Genomic DNA, 20,718 nt, shown 5'->3' with positions numbered 1-20,718 from the left:
CATATCGATTTTTTTCTGGTGTTTCTCTCTCTGTAAGGCTATAGCTATTGCAAATGTAAGCGGAGGAACAAACAGGGGACAAGGGCCTTTTTCAAACAGACAAACCCAGGCTGATGGAGCCCCCCGTTGACGGATAGCGGGCGCCCCCCGTGCGGGGAAGTGAGTGAAGGCGATGTTAACTAACTTAATTAACGGCCAATGATGCTGACGGCCGAAGATCGCTGGTTTGGAGTTGTTTTTCCTTTCCCCAGGCACAAACCGCCGAGGTAGAGAATGAGCGGCTCAGTGAATGCAAAAACGCAACAATCTGGAGCCAGTCGAGGAAAATAGGAAACAAGTGAACAAAGGGAAGGGTCATACTGGCAGGTAGTTATATCATATTATACCATAGATATTTAAGTACAAGATGCGACGAACGATTCCTTTTGGACGATCACACGAGAGACTTCAGTCCGATGACGTCGACGAGCAAGGTTGTGATGCTCGATCAGCACAACTTTTTGCTCTTCTCTGCCGTTGATTCCTGCGCGACAGACATTAGCCAAAGCTACATCACATCTATCTATACTTGCAACAGAAGACACAGATCGGTATTGGATATATATTGAGTCATTATTGATTATCGTACAGTACATTAGTTAACTACATACATCTCTAGGTTCCGTCAAGTCATCATCCAAACAAACAAACAACGCCCTATCCGTCTAATACAGAATAGAATCATATAATATAATATAATATCCGTTCCAGAAAGAAAAAATAAAATCGCCCGACAGAGTGGAATAAATGGACCCTTGTAAACGCGCAAAAATCCGAATGCAACCCGAAACCAACGCAACGTCATCATGCATCCCGATAGCTTTCCCTAGCTATCGGTCGGTATAGTATAGGATAGGATATAGCAGGTAATTATTATCCCCGCATAGGTCGTTTCTGGCAATGCGCAGCAGTCTTTCAAGAGATGGGAGGGGGAGTGGGGAGGTTGGCGATGAACCCGAGAGGATGTGTGGTAGTCGTAAATAACATGAGGATCTGCGAAAGCGGCCCTTACAGAGATGGGCGGTCCTGTGAACGACTACCTCTGCGCACAATCCTCTCTGCTTCCTCGAGGACATGTCGATGCATGGCCTGCACAGGATGAAACTGGACTTCCTTGCCCATCGCTCCAAAGATTGTTGCAAGGTAGAGGACACCTCGCGCAGAGAGTTCGCGTCCACCCACCGTGGCCGATGGGAAGTAGAACCGCGGATCCAGGTAGAAGACCACACTCTTCCACGACGGAAGTCGCTTCATCATCTCGCGCCCAACCTGCTCGTATAGTCTCAGTGTCCGCTTCGGTACGCCGGTCTGGGTGTGGACGAAGAAGAAGATCTCGAAGCCGACGCTGCGGATGCGACTGCGCGCGGTTGCGCTCAGGGTGTCGAGGAACTCGCCGGCGCGCTCGAGGTTGAAGGAATTGAGGAAGAAAAAGGTGTATCGCGAGTAGAGGAGGTCCTCCGCTTCGTCGTGGATCTGTCGGTTGACGGATAGCAGCTTGCGCGCAGTGCCATCCTCTCCAACCCAGCTGGGGCACATGCTGAGCGCTCGATATCGGCCGCGCGACGTGAAGGTATTGCCGCGATCATTGACCACAATCAAGGGTTGGTCCATATACTCGTTCGGGACCGCCAGGGCATATTCGTAGATCTTCAGACGCAGCTCCGCGGGTAGTCGTAGGAGATTCGCCTTCTTCAAGGGTGCACCCCGAGCTCCAGGCTCTGGGATGGGTAGAGGGTTCATCATGTTTGGCGATTAAAGTGTATATATATATATGAGTATGGAAGTAGTAGTAGCTCAGCTAAGCTCAAGCAAGCCCACACGAGCTCCAACCAACAGGACAGACAGTCAAGTCGGCTACTTTTGCCTTGGGGGGATATTATTTCTGGGATATTAAAAATCACGACATCATTAAGCAGCAAAAAAAGAGAAGAGCAGAGAAAAAGGGAGCAGAGGCAAAGTTTTTCTACTTTCGGGGGGCGCATCAGGGACTGATTGGCATAGCATCCGATCAGCGAACAAGTAGCGATGATCGGAGTATGCCGGGCCCGGTGGTCTGCCTCCCGGGGGCTGGCCGAGAGTTTCAAAAGCCAGTTTCAATAGATAGATAATTAATATGCATCGGGCCAGCCATTTAGTTAGCTATTATTAGTTGCATAGCCCTGAGCTGAGCTGACACCCTGGATGATCCACCGTTTGGCATCAAAACTCTGCCGGATAAGTCATAAAACATAAGTTAGATCTAGTATTATCACAGTACTTCCATGGCGCTGAGCGGAGACAACATTAACAGAAACAACAGAGATTGTACTGTACAATCTTTTGCCATAGACACTATAAGGCTGGACTCCACCGGGACCCATCGCCTCCCGGGAGTATAAAAAAAAAAGCTCTACTCACTTCCGTCGGGTTCATATCCGGTCCTCGGGTTGGGAACCATTCCATGGACGGAATGTTCACTGTTGGGAAAATAATCAAGACCAAAAACCGTAATTTTGCTGAAAAAAACTAAAATAAAATGCCGAGGCCGCAAAGTCATCGGCATTTGGAACGGCCCAGCCCTTTCGGCCCGCTGTGATCGGGTCAGACCCGTCGCGTCTGTCGCGCTATCTGGATCTTGAACATGGATCAACAGTGATACGTATGACTACGACACTCTGACAACCCCTTGTGTCGTGAGAAAGAAACAAAAAAAAGTATAAGCATCCTCCATGGCGAATGGTCTCTTTCCACGCAGGTAGAACGTCCCGGATGCAGCGTAATGCCGGAAGCCTCGGGAGTTCATTGTCCTTGACAGCCAGGTGGACGGTGGATTCGCGCTCACCGCATCTTGTCAATACGCACTACGCCAGAATTGAGACAGAAAGTGACTGAGAATGAAGAGGATTCCGCGGCCGGGCCTGTTTACGCCGTTACGGGAATACTGCGGTGGGAAATGGGTCTGAAACAGCTTCCCCAGACGACAAGACGTCGATCTTCCCGGGGAAAAGACGAATCTGCAGTCTACTTGAACATGTGCCCATTGATTTGTTTTTGATTAGGAAATGATGATCCCCTACTTATGTATCATCATTCACGTCGTCCTATACACCCCCAACCCCCATGCAGCCCGCAGCACGGCCAGACCCCAGGCCATCCCAAGACTGTCCCAGATCACATTGAGCTTGCTGCCTTTGACCTCGCGCCATCCCACGGGGACCTCCGCAACGGGGATATTGGCGAATTCGGCAAGCATCAGCATCTCCACGTCGAAGATCCAGCCTTCTGAATGCATATAGGGGATGATGTACGGCAGTGTCGCGCGGGAAAACAGCTTGAACCCGCATTGGGTGTCCTTGATCATGGCCGTCTTGGGCGGGGTAAGGAGCCACAAGATCAAGTGGAAAGAATGCATCAGGAAATTCCGTAGCTTCGAGCGCTGCTGCTAGTTAGGATCTTCCTGTCTTAAAAGCCTGGCAGCCGGCAGTTGAGGGGGTTCAGCGTACCTTGACGACAGCTTCACTGCCGACCATATGTGCTCGCGACCCAACGGCAACGGCACGTCCTTCCACATCCTCGATATCCTGGCAAGCAGTCACCAGCTTCTCCAGGTCATCGAACTTGCTAGCTCCGTCGGCATCAGCAAAGACAACGTATTGCCCGCGGACATGACGCATCCCGTGGGTCACTGCACCGCCCTTTCCGCGATTTTTTGTCAGAGAGACCACACGGATGGTACCTGGGGGGATATGGACGCCCTCATGACGGTGGGGTGTCCAGGGACCGGCGTAACCCTTGGGATGCGGGGAAAGTTGATGGTCGCGCGCAAACGCGAACGCCGTCTCCTCCGTCCGGTCCGTCGAGCCGTCAGAGACGATTAATATCTCCCATCCCTTGACTGGCCCGGCTTGGGTTGCATGTCCATTTGTTTGGCCTTTGCGCTGTCGGACCTTCGTTTGGGCCAAGCGTCCATTCTGCTCGGCCAGCGCGCCATAACTATGCTCCAGGAAATTCACCGCTTCTTCCAGCATGCCTCCCAGTCGTTCTTCCTCGTTATATGCAGGGACCACTACCGACATGAACAGATCTGCCTTCTCCATGGCAAGACCGTCTATCTTGCTCCGGCGTCCGGCGTCCAAAGCATCCTGCCAGCAGGGTAGTGATTGAGGCCCCGTAATCGATCCATCTTTGGCCAATGCCCTATATTTCTTCTCCTCTGGGAACGGTTTTCGAGGTTCGGGAGCGACGGTATAGAGGAAGATGTAGAGCTAATTTGCTTCTTGTCAGCATCTGGATTGATAGACCTCGCAGTAAGAGACTAACCAGTACGAACACACCCACGGTGCTCGCCAGTAGACTGCCAAGTGTAATATAAATGGGAGCGCTGCGGACAAGGTCGACGCAGTGCAGGCAAACGCTGCTCCAGGTTTCCGCCATTGTCAATGATGCGGTGTCGCAGCCGGCGCAGTTGCAACAATCGCGAAGGGAAGCCGGAGGAGCTCAATTGCTCGATGATAGGGAACCAATCACCGGACCAGCCATGCGCATAATGGAGATGAAGATGTCCACCATCCGGCTGCAGACAGTTGATAAAAATATTAGACAAAGACGCGCGTTAGAGCGCTTCGCTCGGAATTATTGTAACTATCTTTGTATGAAATCGCAGGCCGAAAGCGCCAGCTTGTCCTTATCCGGGACGCTTACGAGGCTTGGCGTTGGCCAGCTGGAGCTAGTAGTACTATCAACGTCCCGAGAATTCAGGAACAGTTCTAGCTTGCCAGCCGTTCCACATCTCGAGTAACAACATGTCTTGGATGGAATAATCCATTTCTCAGCGTCAGTATATTTATTATTATCGATAAGATTGTCTCTTCTGGACCTCAGGAGGTGCACTTGAAAGAAACATCGCTGAGCAGTCTCCACGGCAGCTAAATTTAGTCACGGGAGCCACTGAACTTACTGAGTGGGCTGATCTTGAATCTGGATCCTGACTTACATGACTTATCGACATCCCAGCATTCACAACAGAGATGACTTCTATCTACCGGACTCTGAAGTGCCATTGTCGCAAGCGACCAGTCTTGTGTCTGTACCATGCACGTCCAGGGTGGCCTAGTGAGCTCGTTCTGCTACGTTCCTAATGAGATATCATCGAGTCTTTATGTTCAATGCGATGCTAAACACCGCAAGCTATTATCTACAGTAGGTTAAAGCATATCTATCCTTGCGTTTGGTATGATTGAATTCCTGGGTCTCGAGTGAGTGGGCTTCTGCTATCGAATCATCATATCAGCCGATTATATCATACACCATTACCATCTGATCCCAATCGAAACAATGGCCAGGGAGCCGTCTCAAACCCCCAAGTGCAAATTTCTCATTTGAAATATGAGTATTTCAGACCCTTACGTGACCATCGTGTTCCTGAAATGACGGTTCTGTACGAGACAGCAATGTGACGAGGTCGAAAACGCCGCTGTATGACAGAACCTTCCCTGTGAGAGACGCCCAGGCTCCCTGGGGCGTGTCACGCAACTTCGGGTTGATGCGTCAAGAGACTTGATCCTCTCACCGGGTAGATGCATCATGACATGATATTTGTCGAACAGTCGGCGTGCAGAGAAGGCAACCGATCAGGTGCTTTCAAGCATCTCGGGCTTTCCGTCTTTCATAACGAGTCCCAGTATCCAGATCGTCCAGTTCAAGGCAATCATCAGCCCGCACGATCCTTTTTGGCCACAGTTTAACCCTAGCACACCTGAGGGTGAGGTCAGGCGGAGGGTCCATCCCCATATCATTGTTTCAGGACTGGATGGATATATCATATGTATACATCCTTCGAGGCAGTCGTTACCCGCACAAGGCAGACAATCTGTGGCACCAGTCGCGGTATCAATGGCGCTCTGCAGGCTCCAGAACATATCAGCCTCCTCGGCTCTCAGATCACCTGGCAGCAGTGAAGAAACCTAGCTCAACAACAATCGGGTAGTGGAAGGTTGTAGAGCGGACATGCAGTAGAATTTCAAACTCAAATCCCTATCAATATGTCACAGAACACGGTTTCATGATTCCCTATTCTCGATATATAAGATCTGCACAGACGTAGTAAATGCAGCTACAACATAAATCCCTGCCACTCACGACGAGAAATACACACAGAAAAATAAAAAATAAAAGATAAATATCAACAAATCCGCCCCCAAACTATGACTTCCCCTTATCTAAAGAATCTATTATAAGAACCCACACCAACACGAAACCTTACATTATACAGCACATCCCAACCCTCAATAAAACTACCTAGATAAGTAACAAACGCGAGCTAGTTAGGTACTATTAGTTCAATGCCCGTGCCCGCGCCCACCGACCAGTATAATCAACTCCTTCTCACCGACTCACGCAGGTTGTCCAATCAAATTGAATCATACCAAACCAACATCGGTCCGATACGAATAGATTAGATATGCATAATGCAATCCTTCCCCCTTGCATGCAGATAGCAAGTTCAAAAGAAGAAGTCGAAGATAAAATTCTCGAATCAGGACGTCTATGAGTTTTGTGGATTAATAGATCTGTGTGTGATCTATCAGGCACGGAGGATCTCTTTTTCATTTGATATGATATATTTACCGATAGGTTATAGTGATTTTGCTGGGGTGTTTTCATCGGGGTTATATTCCGATTGCTTCTTTTCTTTTTCTTTTTTTTTTGTTTCCCTCTTGACCGCCTTAAGACGTGGAAAAGGCAAGTAATACGAGAGGATGTGGATAGATAGTTATTGAACGCGGAAGATGGGCACTCTGAAGGTTAAATAAATATAAGAAAAGGGTCAAGCGATGTACATAGATAGAAAAGCGAAGAAACTCGACGTCAAAAGGTACCTATGTTGGATAAAAGATGAAGAGAAAAGCGGCTTAGAAAGGATAGACTACAAGAGAAGGTGGTCTTTCTAGATTATTACATGTAACTAGAAAGGGAGCAACGTGGCCAATTAATGGAGCGTTCACTCGTTGGAGATTATACCCAGTATGATGATATGTTGGCTAGCTGATCGACATTTTCCCCTATATATGAATCCAAGGAATATATCCTTTTATATCAGAAAGAGGATTATATTGATACAGTCCATGACCTCTTCATCGCAAAGCATTGCTTTCCCAAGCCTGTCCTGTTTCCACCGTTTCCAGCTCCCGTCGCTCCAACATCGCAATATCATATTGTTTCGTCCGGCAATACTTCGACACCTTCCCACCGCCGCGCAAAATAGCATAGATCTCGCTGGGATGGATAATATTAAAGATCACCATGACGATGAACATTAAAAGGAAATCAAAAACATATATGAAGACCTCATGCGTCATGATATAACCCGACACTCCTTGCAAATACTCGACGACGCGCACTATACATCGAACCAAGATGAGGATACTGGTGACGTAAAGCGCGTAGAGATGTTTGCGCCAGGGGTTATTCTTGGTAAGAGATGCTGCGGTGGGGTTTAGTGTAAGGCGTATGTGGAACGCTGTGGCCGTGACGACGAAAAAGCCAAAGGAGGCAATTTGGGTGAACAAGCCGGCATCAACGATCTTTTTGCCGTGGTCGATCTTGTCGGCGTCTTTCTGGGTGATTAATACGCCGCCTGTTTTGGAGAGGATTGTATGTTAGATTGTTCTTAATTTTAAGACTCTTGGGAAGACATTTACTTACCTATAGCCTGCAGGAACAATGAGATAACATCGCCGAGAACGAAAATCTTTGTTAACCATCTCCGACTAATTATAGACCTGGACTCTCCGTCTACTATCCGTATAATTCGACCAAGGAGCATGTATATACTGGCGGAGAAGAAAGCGGGAGCGACCAGGATAAGTACCGTTTCGACGATGAAGGGAGATCTGGTGAAATTGGGACTCTGGTAAGATGCCACGAGTCGACAGGCGTATCCGATTATTTCCACTGTGCGAGCGAAGGTGTCGTTGTTAACTTATGGTGATTGTGGTCGGAATCAGATGCCAAGTGTTTTCTACTTACAATATCCTCCTATCGTCAGGGGTATAAATGACCAACTGCGGGTTCGTGCAAGCTGCCAAGTGTGAAGAGCGCTTGTTAAACAGAAACATACTATGGCGACAATAGCTGCGCCAGCCGATGGATCGTACGCATATTCTCGAAATTTTTGAGGCATGATGGGATGATACCTATTGTGGTCGGTCGTTTTAATGAAGAGAGGAGTGCCACAGAGGCTCGGACGACAGCAGATCTGAGTACGGAAATATTTTTTCCAACAAAAGAAGTGATGTATCTCTTCCAGAGCATATGCTGATCAACTGACGGGGGTAATGTCGACAGGAATTGTCTTCTCCATGGTACAGATGAGCGAAAATGAAGGCTTTTGAAGCCCCGGATTGCCATTTGAAATCGAATCCTGATAGCATAGCCACTCTCGTAAACTATTCTCGAACTTATCATCCTGCCGACATTGACTGTGTGGATCTAGGTCTGAAGCAACAGCATTCGCTATCCCTTAGCAATAATAATGGTATAGTCCTGACTCGCTTTAGAGTGCAACGGCTTTTCCCAAAACGGACCTTCCTGTCCGTAAACCATTCCCGATCTGGCGAGAGTGGATAAAACTGAGCGTGTGGATCTCCAACTATGAATGAAGTTCAAGTATTCATTTCGATTGTCGACAGGAATCGAACAAGCTCAATTTTAACTAGCCCTCTTGAAGTTCGAGCTTATTAGTGATGACTCGTCAGGGTCAGACAGTTACGCGGTTGTGTGGATGGGACAAAGTGGGCAATACTGATCGCCAAACACTGAAGATAAAGTCAGAATCAGATTGAAAATTCATACAGGAATAATTCTGCGAAAGCTAAGTACCTAGTTTAGACCTATTTACGCGAGGGTTCATATATCTACTAACATCTGCACTCTTACATGACCAGACTCGAGATAATCGCACTTCACCTGACATACTATGGGAGAACCTAACAATCGTATACAAAATCGAAAGGCTCTACATATTCTTTTCGCTTTTCCATATACAATATATTCCTACTGGAAATTCATAAAGCGCGATGTTGTGCTTAGCGCCCGGTCTATATTAATTCGACTGTGCCGCAAGTTCATCCACCAATGAATCCAAACGATTAGACCATATCGCCGAGAAAGCGAAACGATGCGCTGGACATGCCTCACCAACATACAAGGCTGATGCGAGGGGCTGTGCACCATGTTGAGGTGGTTCATGGCCTTGCGGTCAGCACACAGGTCGTTTCGGTGTATCGGTCAAGTAACTTCATTTTATCACGACAGTCGCCTTCAGAGATTCTATATTGTGTGAATTACTGAATACTGTACTTGGTTTTTTTCGTTGTGGCAATGGATCCTGCGGGTCTCACATTAAGTATCGTCGGCCTCGCAGGATTTGTTTCAACCATCATTGACCTCTTAAACTATGTCTCCGACGCTGGAAACAGAGATGAGGATTACAAAACCATCCAAGATCTTTTCGAACTTGAACGTGGCAGATTTATGCAATGGGTGCAAGTATACAACAACTATCGGCGGCCCAAGAAAGAAGCAAAAATGATACGAGCTTTGCAGGCAGACCCATCTGTCAAGACAATTTTCACAAGAATGGAGCGGCTGATTGCGGATGGCGCCTCGATCATGGAACAATATAGTCTAAACAGACTTGATCTATCCGGTGATAAGCGGTCAAAAGGTACTGGCCGCATGCTGCCTATGACATACGGACGTCTAGGCCGCAGGACAAACACTCTTCCGCATCGGATTCGTTGGGTCGTACGTGACAGAGAGAAGTTCCGTGCTCTGATAAATGATATGACGCTTTTGAACGACAGATTCGAGAGTCTCTCAAAGATGCGTTATAAATTGGAACATAGAAAGCCTATTCACGAGGAAATAAGCTCTTGTTCGGATCAATACATCTCCGAGTCTATATCGGTGGTATATCAAAGGAACGATACCCACTCTGCCACCCAGCGGTGCTCTACGGTTGAAGACGAGACAGGCAGTTCACCCTTTCATGATGGGCCGACTGATGGGGATAATGGAGCTACGATTTCGCCTTACATGGCTATCTACAACGAAGAGGGTTTGGAAGGCATAGGAAGTTTCTTATCAACTGTCAACCCCTCTTTGATCAGCTCAGATTACACCAACGAATACATTGACACATATCTGGTGGATACTCTTGAATTAAATCCATTCCTCTCAAGTGGAAGACACGAAACTTCCAGGGAACTGTGGATTGGTTGCGGTAATCTCATCTCACATATCCGGAAAGAAGATACGAAGCACTGCGAGGCCATCTTAGCAAATCTACGGCCATACCGTCAAAGTATCGGTCTAGAACGCAGGATGAGACTGGAGCTAAGGTTTCTGCTTAACTTTTCTTCGATAAACCCACTTGATGTGAATCGAGGATGCACCATGGCGCCAATCGGAGATAATATATACGAATGGAGAGCTGTGGTTGAGGGCCCAGTGAACTCTCCATACGAGGGCGGCATATTCTATATTCGAATCAAAATTCCTAGAACATATCCAATGGAACCACCGCAATGGAAATTCGAAACAGCAATATACCATCCCAATATTTCGAAGACTTCGGGTGAGGCAGTTCCTGGCCTCTTGGATCTTATTACACAGAATCGTCCCTGGTGCGCGGACCAGACCTTGCTGCTATGGATTGTATCAATTTGGAAGCTCTTGAAAAAGCCATCTCAAGATCCAATGCACGTTGTAGAAAAGGATATTCTACTACAGCTCAAAAGTGACCGCATAAGCTTCGACCGGACAGCCAGACAATGGACTAGCATGTATGCTAGTCTGACAGCCGAATACCTGTTCTCCAACCCTAAATACAACATCGAACAGAAATCCGACGAGGTCATGCGCCTCGAAAACTTCTTGCTCCAAACAGCAGAAGCATGTTCGCAACTTGAGGAGTATATCACAGATGCAGGATTATCAGCGCTTCCAGAAAGAACCTCCGCTTACTCGGTGAGTGGCATGCTAAAAGAAGTCCACCATATCAGAAACTCCCGATTCATCGATGTTCTCGGTGGAGAAGAGTTTGCAAGACATGCTGCAGCTCGCTTATGTCCCTTGTCGACAAGGACGGACCTTGTCCATGTCTTGCTCGCTGAACTCAAACGCGGGTCTCAACCAATAAAGCGACTTTTGACCCGTGCATCGCAAGACCTGAGCAGGCTCATGAAAGAATTCTTGGAATGGAGGCTGCAGATAGAAGAAGATCTAGCCACCAAAGCATACCGGGATTGTCTATATTTTGAGGAAGATGCAGCCTTTGTTGGTGCTGGCTTTCAGAATTGCAAGGAGCAAATAAGTCCTTCGGCAGATCTTCCTTTTCTTCTCGATGAATAGGGGGCGTTATGTTTCACGTTATAAATATCTGCATTTTAAGCTCTACTACGATTATTCATTTATCACAGTTTCTCTTGATCCGTTGGATGCGCGTCTTTCATGCTTTTAAATATTGAGTGGTGCGTAGTTAAGAAACAAAAAAAAAAGGATAGAGTCCAGTGCTATGTCTGTTCGATATGTTTCAGAAGAGTTCGATCTGATGGTTAACTGTCACATCCCAAAAGGTATACAGGGTAAATTGATCAGACCATGACTCCTTACATAGATAGTCGAGGCGTATAGTTCTAGCTGTGACAAACTAGATGTTCTGCGTTGAAGTTAGGCAATTTTGAGGCACGATGAGAATATCGGGAGCATACACATACAGTACCTCTATCTGACGCTTTCATGGTTGATAGAGCTGTCCTAGTCATCAAGGGCATATGAATGACTACTCATTGAGCAACTACACGTCCGTCATCTTCGTATCTCTGTCTTTCGGATCTGGTGATAAAGTTTTCGATTTCCGATCAATCATATTTGGTTGTCTCATTGTGTTCTCGAGGTCGAAAGCGAATGCTGTCGCCGCAAAGGTCCTCGTTTCACGATTATATGTAATCCAGCACTCGAGCTGAAAGCCATATGGGTTAGTGAGAACGTAGAATAGATAAGCCATAGCACTTACCGACGCGATGCGCATTCCTAACCACAAGCACCGATGCGTTCGCGGAACGATAATCGATGGGAATTCAATTGAACGTTCCTCATCTTCACCGGTACAGCTGCTAAAGAAGCCTTTTGGATGGTACAGTTGGCTCCACATTTGACCACGGATAAGGAAGTCTTCAGGTAACTGTGCAGCTATTCCAGGCTCAGGATGCGGGAATTCTTCGTGCTCAACTCTTTCCATGTCGATATCGGAGCGAATTAATGTATTGAGGAAGCTAGCAATACGTACCCAAGGCACGTATTGCTGGATATGAAGCATGGCCCTGGGATTCAATGCAAAACACCATAAAAATGCTAGTGAGACGTGGACACTTGGAAGCACGTTCTTGTCACCTAGACGCTGAAGAATGACCGCTAACGTTGAAAACGATAGATAAGATGCATGGGCGAGAATTTCTTCTGAACTGGAGAATGCGCTGTCTGCTTTTGTTGAGGCAGTTTCCCGGAGAAGGGTAGGAGCCTCACGTGGCATTGTATGGTTTGAGGCTTTCCAGAATTCTCGGGCCGACTGGTATACTTCCTGTTGATCCAGATGCTGCGTCCTTTCAGGGGAAAACTCAATTGGAATGATGGCATCCTTCTGACCATACTCTAGAATAGCCGCATAATTGGAGCACACCACGTGTACGCCATGCTCGCGGAAAAGTGTCCCGCTCCGGGCTATGTAATTGTCAAGTAAGTGTAGGAACTTGTCTGATAATTCGATAAACTGCTGGATCGAGCCGTTGACAAACAATGTGGCATGAGCACTGACGAATGCAGCAATGGCTGCTGGATAGCGCTCGCTGACAGGCCTCGAACGATCCAGAAGCGGGTTGAAGAGCAGCAATATACTCTCCTTAGCACTAGGAAATGGCTGTACGCTGACAAGTGATTTCGTGTAGTAAAAGAGCTGCTGGACGATATTTGGCCGCGCCAGCACAGCGAGGTGATGTTGTATCCTTCCCACGTCCGGATTCTTATCAGCAGCTTTATTGTACCAATACCGTGCCACACCAGACCAGACTTCTCGATCCCGCATGTCTACTTCTTCCACAGCCATTCGATATCTTGCTAGATCACCGAGGCATTCTATCCAGGTATCCTGGAAGGCTGGCACACTTTCGAGGAGGAGTGTCATCATAGAATATGCCATATAAATGAAGGTCAGCATATGTTCCAATGAATCAGGAAGCCCGTGCCGCAGTAACTCCAAAAATGAGTGAATCCCATAGCGCCACATGCGCGCTGGCATAGCATATCTCTCGGCTAATCTTCGCAGACCCAGACTTGCGGAGGGATGCTGGGAAGCTAAGAAGAAATCATGATGCTCATGCAAGAGCGTGCGGTGCAAAGCAATCAATGCTTGCCATTGACGATCGTCAAGTGCATCCCGTGATTGAGACTGCCGTTTATCGATCTCCATGCACTTCTTTTCAACCATTACCAATCCAGCATATATCCCGCGGACCTCGTTGACCAACTGATCCTCTGTGATGGGGTGTGTTTCCGGTTGGAGAAACATACCACTGGCTGAGCTATTTGACAATCTTCGCTCAGATTTATTGGTCACATTATGATGCTCAGCCTGAGTGTTACCGGAGCGATCCAGCGCTTTCGCGGAAACTGCATTTGTTGCAGCATCGTGCCAGTTTTCCGCCAAGACAGCCCCGGTATCATCCATGTCTAAAGGATTTATAGCCATCCCTAGATCAGTTTTCATCGTCAGGCTTGCTTGGATTCCTCTTGAAAGAGATATTTTTGCGCGCTCGCATGTAGGGGTCATATTTACCCGATTCTTGCGGTTTCCGTGGCTGATCCTTAGTAGAGACTGTCCTTCGTATCCTCACTGGGCTTCCTACGTTTCCACGTTCTTCAGACGTAGCTGTCCTCTTCCGGCGCTCGTATGCGCTCCGGACTCTAGCCTTGGAGATAGGCGATCGCGAATTGTGATCTTTCTTTGCGGTGAAAGAGCGTTCCGCAGGATTTCTACTCCTTCCATGCAGATCAAGATCCTGCAAACGAGGCGCGTCTGGTGAGGCGTATGCAGATCTCGGTCGCCCTAATGGGACCGCTGGACTGAGGACACCATCATGATAGTTACTGGTCGAGGAAACACTAGAATGGCCATCTTTGGATAGAGAGCTACTGAATGATCGCCTGTACTAATCGTCAGAACAAAGTACAGAGAGATCTCTGGTCAGAGCACACATATGACAGATCTTACTGGATAGGTTGTTTTCCAGCGTTTGACTCAGCTCCCGCAGAAAACGGACTGCTGAATCTGTGGTGATTTCTTAAGAATTGTTTTCGATGCGCTCGTTTGATAGATTCATTCATTTCCAGTGTAACTGCATCATCCAAACTGGCCACTGATTACGCGTCAGTGATTGATCAATACGCAACTGAGAAGGTAGAAGTCCAGAAATGAGCTAGCAAGGAAACATATATGGCCAAATAAGAGTATATGACGCAGGTGGGGGAAGCGCTGTAAGCATATTGGTCTCATTGCCGACTTCGGGCTGTAGAATCGCAGGACAGACAAGAAGAACCGAAGGAGCCGAAAAGTGAGTGCAGAGGGCTTGGACTTCTTGGACTTACCGAAGAGAATGGAATTTCCTCTTAACGTGCAGACTTAATGCTTCAAAATGAATTCTGGGACGCCAGGACGTAGTTATATGTGCCAGCCCTTAGAGTAGCTTCATCTATGGTAGAGACATGGCTAGCTGCCTTGTGACAAGGCGGACCATTGCGACCGAAAAATTGTTATCGAAGGGAGTGTCTTTGTTCGGATATGACATTTAAATTACCCGTTAGGTATGGTATGTAATAAAAGCTTCTGCAAAAATTCGATCGGGTATTTCATTTACAGTCGACTTCCATTTACAAATATATGTATTGTATCGCTAATAACTCTGCAATAACTTTTTTTTATTCAGCAGCAGTAGTATTGGTTAACTATTCAATAATCCTTTAAGCTCATTTATCCTGAAGGGCGGGGTAATTCCCAGTACCATGTGTATGGAATCATCCCGCTCGCTAACTGAACTGCGTCTTTTAACTCCCAGCCACCCGGTGCACATTACCCAGCTTTATATGAGAACCAGGTGCACGGAAATAATGTCTCCTATCCGGATGTCATATAGCTTCATGACCAACATAGCAGATTCGAATTAACTATAACTGACTGTCTATCTCCTTCTTTACTCAGCCCATAGTGGGGGCCCCTGCGTAGCTACCACTTCTACTAATAGAGTCACATGCAGCCATCGGTAGTAGTAGGCTGTTGCATAGAGCCCTAGCCTCACCAATCTTATAAGAGGTTCACAGATCTCAAAAGTGGCTGTTCTCACTTGAGTGATGTCTTCTGCAACACTCATCTAACCCTATTCGAGTTTGACACCCCGTTTGTTCTAGAGTAAGCCTGGTTGTCTAACTATATGTTCCTGTACAGATATTGTCCTTCTGATCGCACACTGTCACCTGTCAGCATAAGATAAATCCGTGAGATTCGTGTGCTATATCCAGCTTCGCATTACCAGTCCTTCCAGATGGCCAGCATGATTGACTGGGATCAGAGTCCCTGGGGCGAATGGACGATATAGAATCATTTGCACTGCGCTCGGCCGGTGGCTTCCTTTGTACCGTTCATGTATATTTTCTGTGTTTTATACCTCGCTTTTCATCAAGATCAATGCGCATATACATTCCACTTGTCCCACTCATCCGTTTCCAAGACTTCTCAGTATCTTATTGTCAGTGCCAGCCTTGCGCGGATGCTTAAGAGACCATTGGAACGAGACCGGTATGAACAAGACACGATATAAGCGAAGAGGTATAGTTACTGACACGAGAAGCACAGCAATGCCTATAGCCCGAGGATGACCACCTTATTTGCGGTTAGCAGTACTGTCGGGCTTGCGTCGGTGTACACAGCAGTGTACGATACGCGCGTGAATACGGCCCAATTCCTTCTACGCCCAGGCTATACTAGTCATTCTGATTATCGGTAGACGATTGTCAGTCCTTACGAGAAGGTTTCCAAGGATAACTGAGAACTAATGGCGATCCGGCGAGGCAACGACATATATTACGAGACCATCGCCCAAAGACAACGCGGATTTGGCTATCTCCGCCGCCTCTTCTTGCAATAGGCCCTCATTCACCGCATTATTCCTGTCGCCTCGCGTCCGCCAGCTGTCCAGACGGTCTGTCATAAGCATTAGGGGTTTATCTACCCTACCGCCTCTCAAAGGCCGATGCAGTCGCCTATTTTATTGTTGGTGCTTTTGCAGCTAGCTTAAGTGGAGCCCGGCCCGGGGAGTTAGAACTGACGCTTAAAAGAGACTGACTATTACCTAGGCACCGGAGATCAGCCTCTCTACTTATTAAATGACTCTCCATCCTTTAGGCACCGGTCCCAGAGAGCTATTATACTTAGCAATTGCGCTACGGCAACCAGTTGAACGCAATACGAGGTGGACCAACCGGCTCATATGCTCCGGTTTGCGGCCAAGAATTCCGGGAGCCGTAGCCAACCTACTTTCATAAAAGAACACGATCATAGGCAACAACAATAATGACTTGCATACGAAAAATGCATGCTAGTGAAGTCAGTCGGCGCTGCTCTAGACTGGATAGGCTTTTCTGTCTCACGCCAGAATCGCCCTGTCACTTGCAGGCAACCTCTTACTTCCTACGGTAGTGAAACCATATGTCACCGGTTTAGAGACCTAACTGATACTACTTACGTGTCAACCTTGCCCGAGATCAGGAGTGGCATAGATAGGCACAGGGATCTCGGGTCAAGGGAACAACGTATGATTGGCGCCTGAGCACCAATTGTTTGACATTCCCTTTCTGCCATGGTCTCGGAAATTTCAATTGGGGCATTAATATTGCAAAAGCGTTCTTTCTCCAATCGCCATGGTCACTTGGAGTATTCAGATACTATACTTAAACATAAATATACGAATTTGTATGTCCCAAGCTGCGGGAGAAAAGAGTTCGTTGCTCTTTGACCAATAGCAACAAGATTCTTGTTTCTTCTGGGACCACGTCAGAATATAGGTCGCTGTCTTTGCCACAGGAGAGAAAAGGTGCCGTTCATCAATCGCATTCAATTTTTGAGCATTTATCCACTGTGTATACAGTCTGTCTCTCAAGGTTCAGGGCTATATGACACCTTCGTAGCAAACCTAGTCTATTTTCGTTGAGAGAGCGCGTTTCATCCGAAACAAATTGAACATGATAATTTCCATTGTGATCAGGTACATAGTTATGAAACATTGCTATCCATGTGCTTGCAATAAGCTCAGATGCTTATATCACAACCAGCATGTTACGGAGCATGCTATTGGCTAATGCAGTATTTAGCTAGGTGCACCTGACATGGGTCAAGATATTCTTTTACGCCGTTATGGATTATCGGCATATAATTTGATCGCCATAGACTATCCAACTTCTCGATAATATCAGAGCGACTTATCATGCGGCAATGAGAAATCAAGTACGTTTGGCTTAGAATGCCCTCAGATCCAGTGGGCTGGGGATGCATGTCCCGGGGAAGCAGCTTGAGAGAGGAGAGCTCTCCTGAAAACATGCGTCTGTCTTTAGTTATAGTGATCCGAGTATCTAAGTACACGAACATAACTAACTAGGGATACAGAGTTTCCTATACTGATTATTGTTGGATTATATCTGAAGCGAAGCTCGCTGAGCTTGAAATTCTTTAGCAACTAGCTCAGCGTATTTAGCTCTGTTGGTGGAGCTAGAAGGCGTGGGAGAAACCCGACAAGAGGTCTGCCTGTAGGTAGACTCCGACATTAACTATATTGTCCCTTCCGAAGAGTCGAACGATCTTCCTCAGCAAGCCCATCATCAACAACATACCTCGATGAGGCCCAAGAAGTTTCCCCGAGGAATACCGCCATTGACTTACTTACAAAGAGCGTTATAAGATGGAATGGAGCTTTCGATGTCAAGAGCATTGAACGCAGTTCTTTGTGACTTAGCTTCGTTGCTCAGCCAACACAAAGCGGTGTGCACTCATAGGGGAATAAGTACTAACCCACTACTGTAGCCTTGTACGACACTGATATCGGATAAGCAGCGGGATCACAGATCTGATCCAAGTGAAGTTAGCTAGCCATATCAGGGCAATAAAATGTTCCAATGCACTCGTACGACACCACTGTTCCTTGCAGAACGATACAGTGACAATTAGGCTACAGCAGACTGATACTATGATCATTAGGTTACATGAGCTTGAGGACACGGACTCCGACGGATGGTAAAACTGTACCATGAGCTGTATAGGGTTGAGTAATAGCTTTTGAATCTTGTAAATGTCCTCATTTTGGTTGACGTCAGACAAAAAGATGGCTTTTTACCTCCACTATCTAAATACCCCGGATCTGCGTGCCCCTGTATCACGCATGGTACTATATGCAGGTACTTTAGCCGAGTCTAGCCGCGGCCAAAAGTACGGAGTAGGGCCGCATCTGACTGGCTGAACGTCAGTTTATCTCTTTCTTTGTTCTTTTTTTCTAGATATGTATTTAATGCAGCTGTGGACTTTCTCTGGGAGTATATACCTCGTACTTGTCATGACTGTTGCACGCGCTCTATGACATACCTTAAACTTGGTACTGCTTGTCGAATGTACATTATGGAGTTTCTTTTCTTCGCTTTTCCAGCTGCTGCCTAGATGGTGAATGATTTTCTAGAAGTTTTCTAGAAGCATAGAAGTTTTCTAGAAGCATAGAAGCTTCCAAGTCCTGAGGAAGGTCAGCTTATGACGTGATTTGTGCTCCCAGAAATATCTTCCACACCTTTACTCAACTTTCGGACCACAAACCAGTCAGGCTCTCTAACTCATTGTAACGTATTTTATTGTGACTACGCCCTATGCTTGCTTGACCTGCCTTGCCTTGATCAGAAATTGGAAAAAACGAAATGAAATACGATACAAGTATCTGAACATACAGACGTATCATACTTCGTCACCAACTGACGTCTGAGATGAGGAAGGGAGGCAAATTGCTTCAAAGTACAGCTGAAAACACAGGAAGTAAGGGATATCGATCCAACAGCTGATAAATTGTAGCCTGATAGCCTTGGTAAAGGCATCTACCTATCGGACGCCCCTTACTTGAGGGACGAGGGAAGGCTGGAATGATGATCATAGAACTATAGGCTTCAATATAATGATGGATCTTAATCACCTTCCTGTTTTATCAAGACTAACAATGCCTCTTATAGCCCGTAGTCTGCGCTCGGGGCGCATTTCTTTTAAAAGAGGGGGTGCTTCACTACATGATGAGTTATGGAAGGATAATCTAGGTTTCATAGCTAGCCTTCTATTTTTATCTTCTCCCGTCCATGTTTGCCTGTTACAGATTCGCCATTGGCTTTCTCTATTATCCTATTATCTACCAACACGCGGAATTACATCGACGCGGCAATTGGATGGGTGGCGGCAGAGTAAAAACTCTGAAAACACCAAGTCTTTCTATTAGCCATTGATCTCAACATGGATATGAGCATTTAATGAGCAGAACCTCTGCCTTCTTCCGTCACTGATCATTAACAATGGCGCAATCAGATAAGTGAATCGATTACGCCCGGCCAACTCAATAATGACACCTGTCTGTAGTTATGTAGCAAGACTACCTATCGGCTGAAAATCGGATGCGCTTGGCCGCATTCAGTATTATATGCCTTGAAAAGATAAAGAGATTCAACCGATTATATGAGCTATATACAGCTGTCAACAGGGTCGCCTGTTCGGCGACCTGCGGGGACCTGATGCGGCCCAGATCGTAATAATGCGGGTGATACCAGTTTCACCCTGATTCAATCCATGCAATAATCCATGCGAACTAACGTATTTCCCAGACGACCTGGCCACCCGGGCGACCTGGCCAGTGCCGTATCACATACAAAATAGCCATTTTTTAAACCTGGATATCTTAACAACCACGTATCTAAAGATTATCAACGAGGGTATATATAAAGTTTATGATATTTAAAATATACAGGCTGAATTTTAATTATTTAAACTTATTTATTCTCTAGGTATCTTCTAAATAATATAAATACCAAAATTACACTACCTATTTATATTACATCGCGAAAAAAATAGTTTTTAGAGTCTGAAATTTTACTATATATATAAGGACGATTCTAAAAAGCTATTTCTTAAATATCATATGTGTTAGATCTGTGCTTGTTGAGATATCCAGGTTTAAAAAATGGCTATTTTGTATGTGATACAGCACTGGCCAGGTCGCCCAGGTGGCCAGGTCGGCTGGGAAATACGTTAATGTATGTTACACACATAACAATGTGCAGGTCTTTTTTTTTATTGGATGAGGATCAGGACCCTATGTTAATCAAGTAGTTAGTCTTAGTTCGGAAACGTGGGGCTTTCTAAGCCTACCGGAGAGAGCGCTTCAAGAGAAGGTCTATCGCAACTAGGCAACTAGCGGTTGCCTAGTTCAATGCGGACCTTTCCTCCCGCTATAGAGAGGATATATTTGAAATGGGTTTTGCCTTCGACCGAAAAGGAGAACTCCTAGTTGGTCGGAGCTGGAT

General features: G+C 46.5%; 5 protein-coding genes across 5 annotated transcripts; 1 reads left to right on the top strand and 4 right to left on the bottom strand.

The window, feature by feature from the left end:
• Positions 1-841: 841 nt before the first annotated feature.
• Positions 842-2,180, bottom strand: C8Q69DRAFT_233539 (hypothetical protein). The gene has a single exon (XM_028626420.1). It carries the CDS (start codon positions 1,780-1,782, stop codon positions 1,048-1,050), a length of 735 nt encoding a protein of 244 aa, XP_028485771.1. The 5' UTR covers positions 1,783-2,180; the 3' UTR covers positions 842-1,047.
• An 829-nt stretch (positions 2,181-3,009) lies between these two features.
• C8Q69DRAFT_233385 (putative dolichyl-phosphate beta-glucosyltransferase) lies at positions 3,010-4,700 on the bottom strand. Its single transcript, XM_028626419.1, has 3 exons — positions 4,339-4,700; positions 3,522-4,283; positions 3,010-3,454 (listed from the first exon to the last, which is right to left on the bottom strand). Exons 1-3 carry the CDS (start codon positions 4,450-4,452, stop codon positions 3,110-3,112), a joined length of 1,221 nt encoding a protein of 406 aa, XP_028485770.1. The 5' UTR covers positions 4,453-4,700; the 3' UTR covers positions 3,010-3,109.
• A 2,336-nt stretch (positions 4,701-7,036) lies between these two features.
• C8Q69DRAFT_233372 (RTA1 like protein-domain-containing protein) lies at positions 7,037-8,298 on the bottom strand. The gene is made up of 3 exons (XM_028626418.1): positions 8,047-8,298; positions 7,723-7,971; positions 7,037-7,654 (listed from the first exon to the last, which is right to left on the bottom strand). Exons 1-3 carry the CDS (start codon positions 8,198-8,200, stop codon positions 7,152-7,154), a joined length of 906 nt encoding a protein of 301 aa, XP_028485769.1. The 5' UTR covers positions 8,201-8,298; the 3' UTR covers positions 7,037-7,151.
• A 2,106-nt stretch (positions 8,299-10,404) lies between these two features.
• C8Q69DRAFT_401156 (ubiquitin-conjugating enzyme/RWD-like protein) lies at positions 10,405-10,872 on the top strand (the record flags this gene model as incomplete). The annotated part of the gene is made up of 1 exon (XM_028627916.1): positions 10,405-10,872. A coding segment is annotated over one exon (468 nt), but the record flags the coding sequence as incomplete, so codon positions are not given.
• Positions 10,873-11,440: 568 nt separating this feature from the next.
• C8Q69DRAFT_464074 (hypothetical protein) lies at positions 11,441-14,872 on the bottom strand. The gene is made up of 6 exons (XM_028630393.1): positions 14,722-14,872; positions 14,348-14,492; positions 13,913-14,280; positions 12,098-13,827; positions 11,799-12,043; positions 11,441-11,740 (listed from the first exon to the last, which is right to left on the bottom strand). The coding sequence occupies exons 2-5, from the start codon at positions 14,458-14,460 to the stop codon at positions 11,879-11,881; spliced, it is 2,376 nt and encodes a 791-aa protein (XP_028485767.1). The 5' UTR covers positions 14,461-14,492; positions 14,722-14,872; the 3' UTR covers positions 11,441-11,740; positions 11,799-11,878.
• Between the last annotated feature and the right edge of the window lie 5,846 nt (positions 14,873-20,718).

This window comes from Paecilomyces variotii, assembly GCF_004022145.1.
Source record: "Paecilomyces variotii strain CBS 101075 chromosome Unknown C8Q69scaffold_4, whole genome shotgun sequence".
Lineage (NCBI taxonomy): Eukaryota > Fungi > Ascomycota > Eurotiomycetes > Eurotiales > Thermoascaceae > Paecilomyces > Paecilomyces variotii.
The sequence above is the reverse complement of the archived record's forward strand: the minus strand, read 5'-3'. Positions and strand labels throughout refer to the sequence as shown.

Coding starts and splice junctions, on each gene's coding strand:
- C8Q69DRAFT_233539 (XM_028626420.1), bottom strand. CDS start 1,782: ATGATGAACCCTCTACCCATCCCAGAGCCTGGAGCTCGGGGTGCACCC.
- C8Q69DRAFT_233372 (XM_028626418.1), bottom strand. CDS start 8,200: ATGCCTCAAAAATTTCGAGAATATGCGTACGATCCATCGGCTGGCGCA. Junction 7,972..8,046: donor CCTGACGATAGGAGGATATT/GTAAGTAGAAAA, acceptor TCGCTCGCACAG/TGGAAATAATCGGATACGCC. Junction 7,655..7,722: donor ATTGTTCCTGCAGGCTATAG/GTAAGTAAATGT, acceptor TCTCCAAAACAG/GCGGCGTATTAATCACCCAG.
- C8Q69DRAFT_233385 (XM_028626419.1), bottom strand. CDS start 4,452: ATGGCGGAAACCTGGAGCAGCGTTTGCCTGCACTGCGTCGACCTTGTC. Junction 4,284..4,338: donor CCGTGGGTGTGTTCGTACTG/GTTAGTCTCTTA, acceptor GAAGCAAATTAG/CTCTACATCTTCCTCTATAC. Junction 3,455..3,521: donor GCAGTGAAGCTGTCGTCAAG/GTACGCTGAACC, acceptor AACTAGCAGCAG/CGCTCGAAGCTACGGAATTT.
- C8Q69DRAFT_464074 (XM_028630393.1), bottom strand. CDS start 14,460: ATGAATGAATCTATCAAACGAGCGCATCGAAAACAATTCTTAAGAAAT. Junction 14,281..14,347: donor GCTGGAAAACAACCTATCCA/GTAAGATCTGTC, acceptor CGATTAGTACAG/GCGATCATTCAGTAGCTCTC. Junction 13,828..13,912: donor ACGGAAACCGCAAGAATCGG/GTAAATATGACC, acceptor AAACTGATCTAG/GGATGGCTATAAATCCTTTA.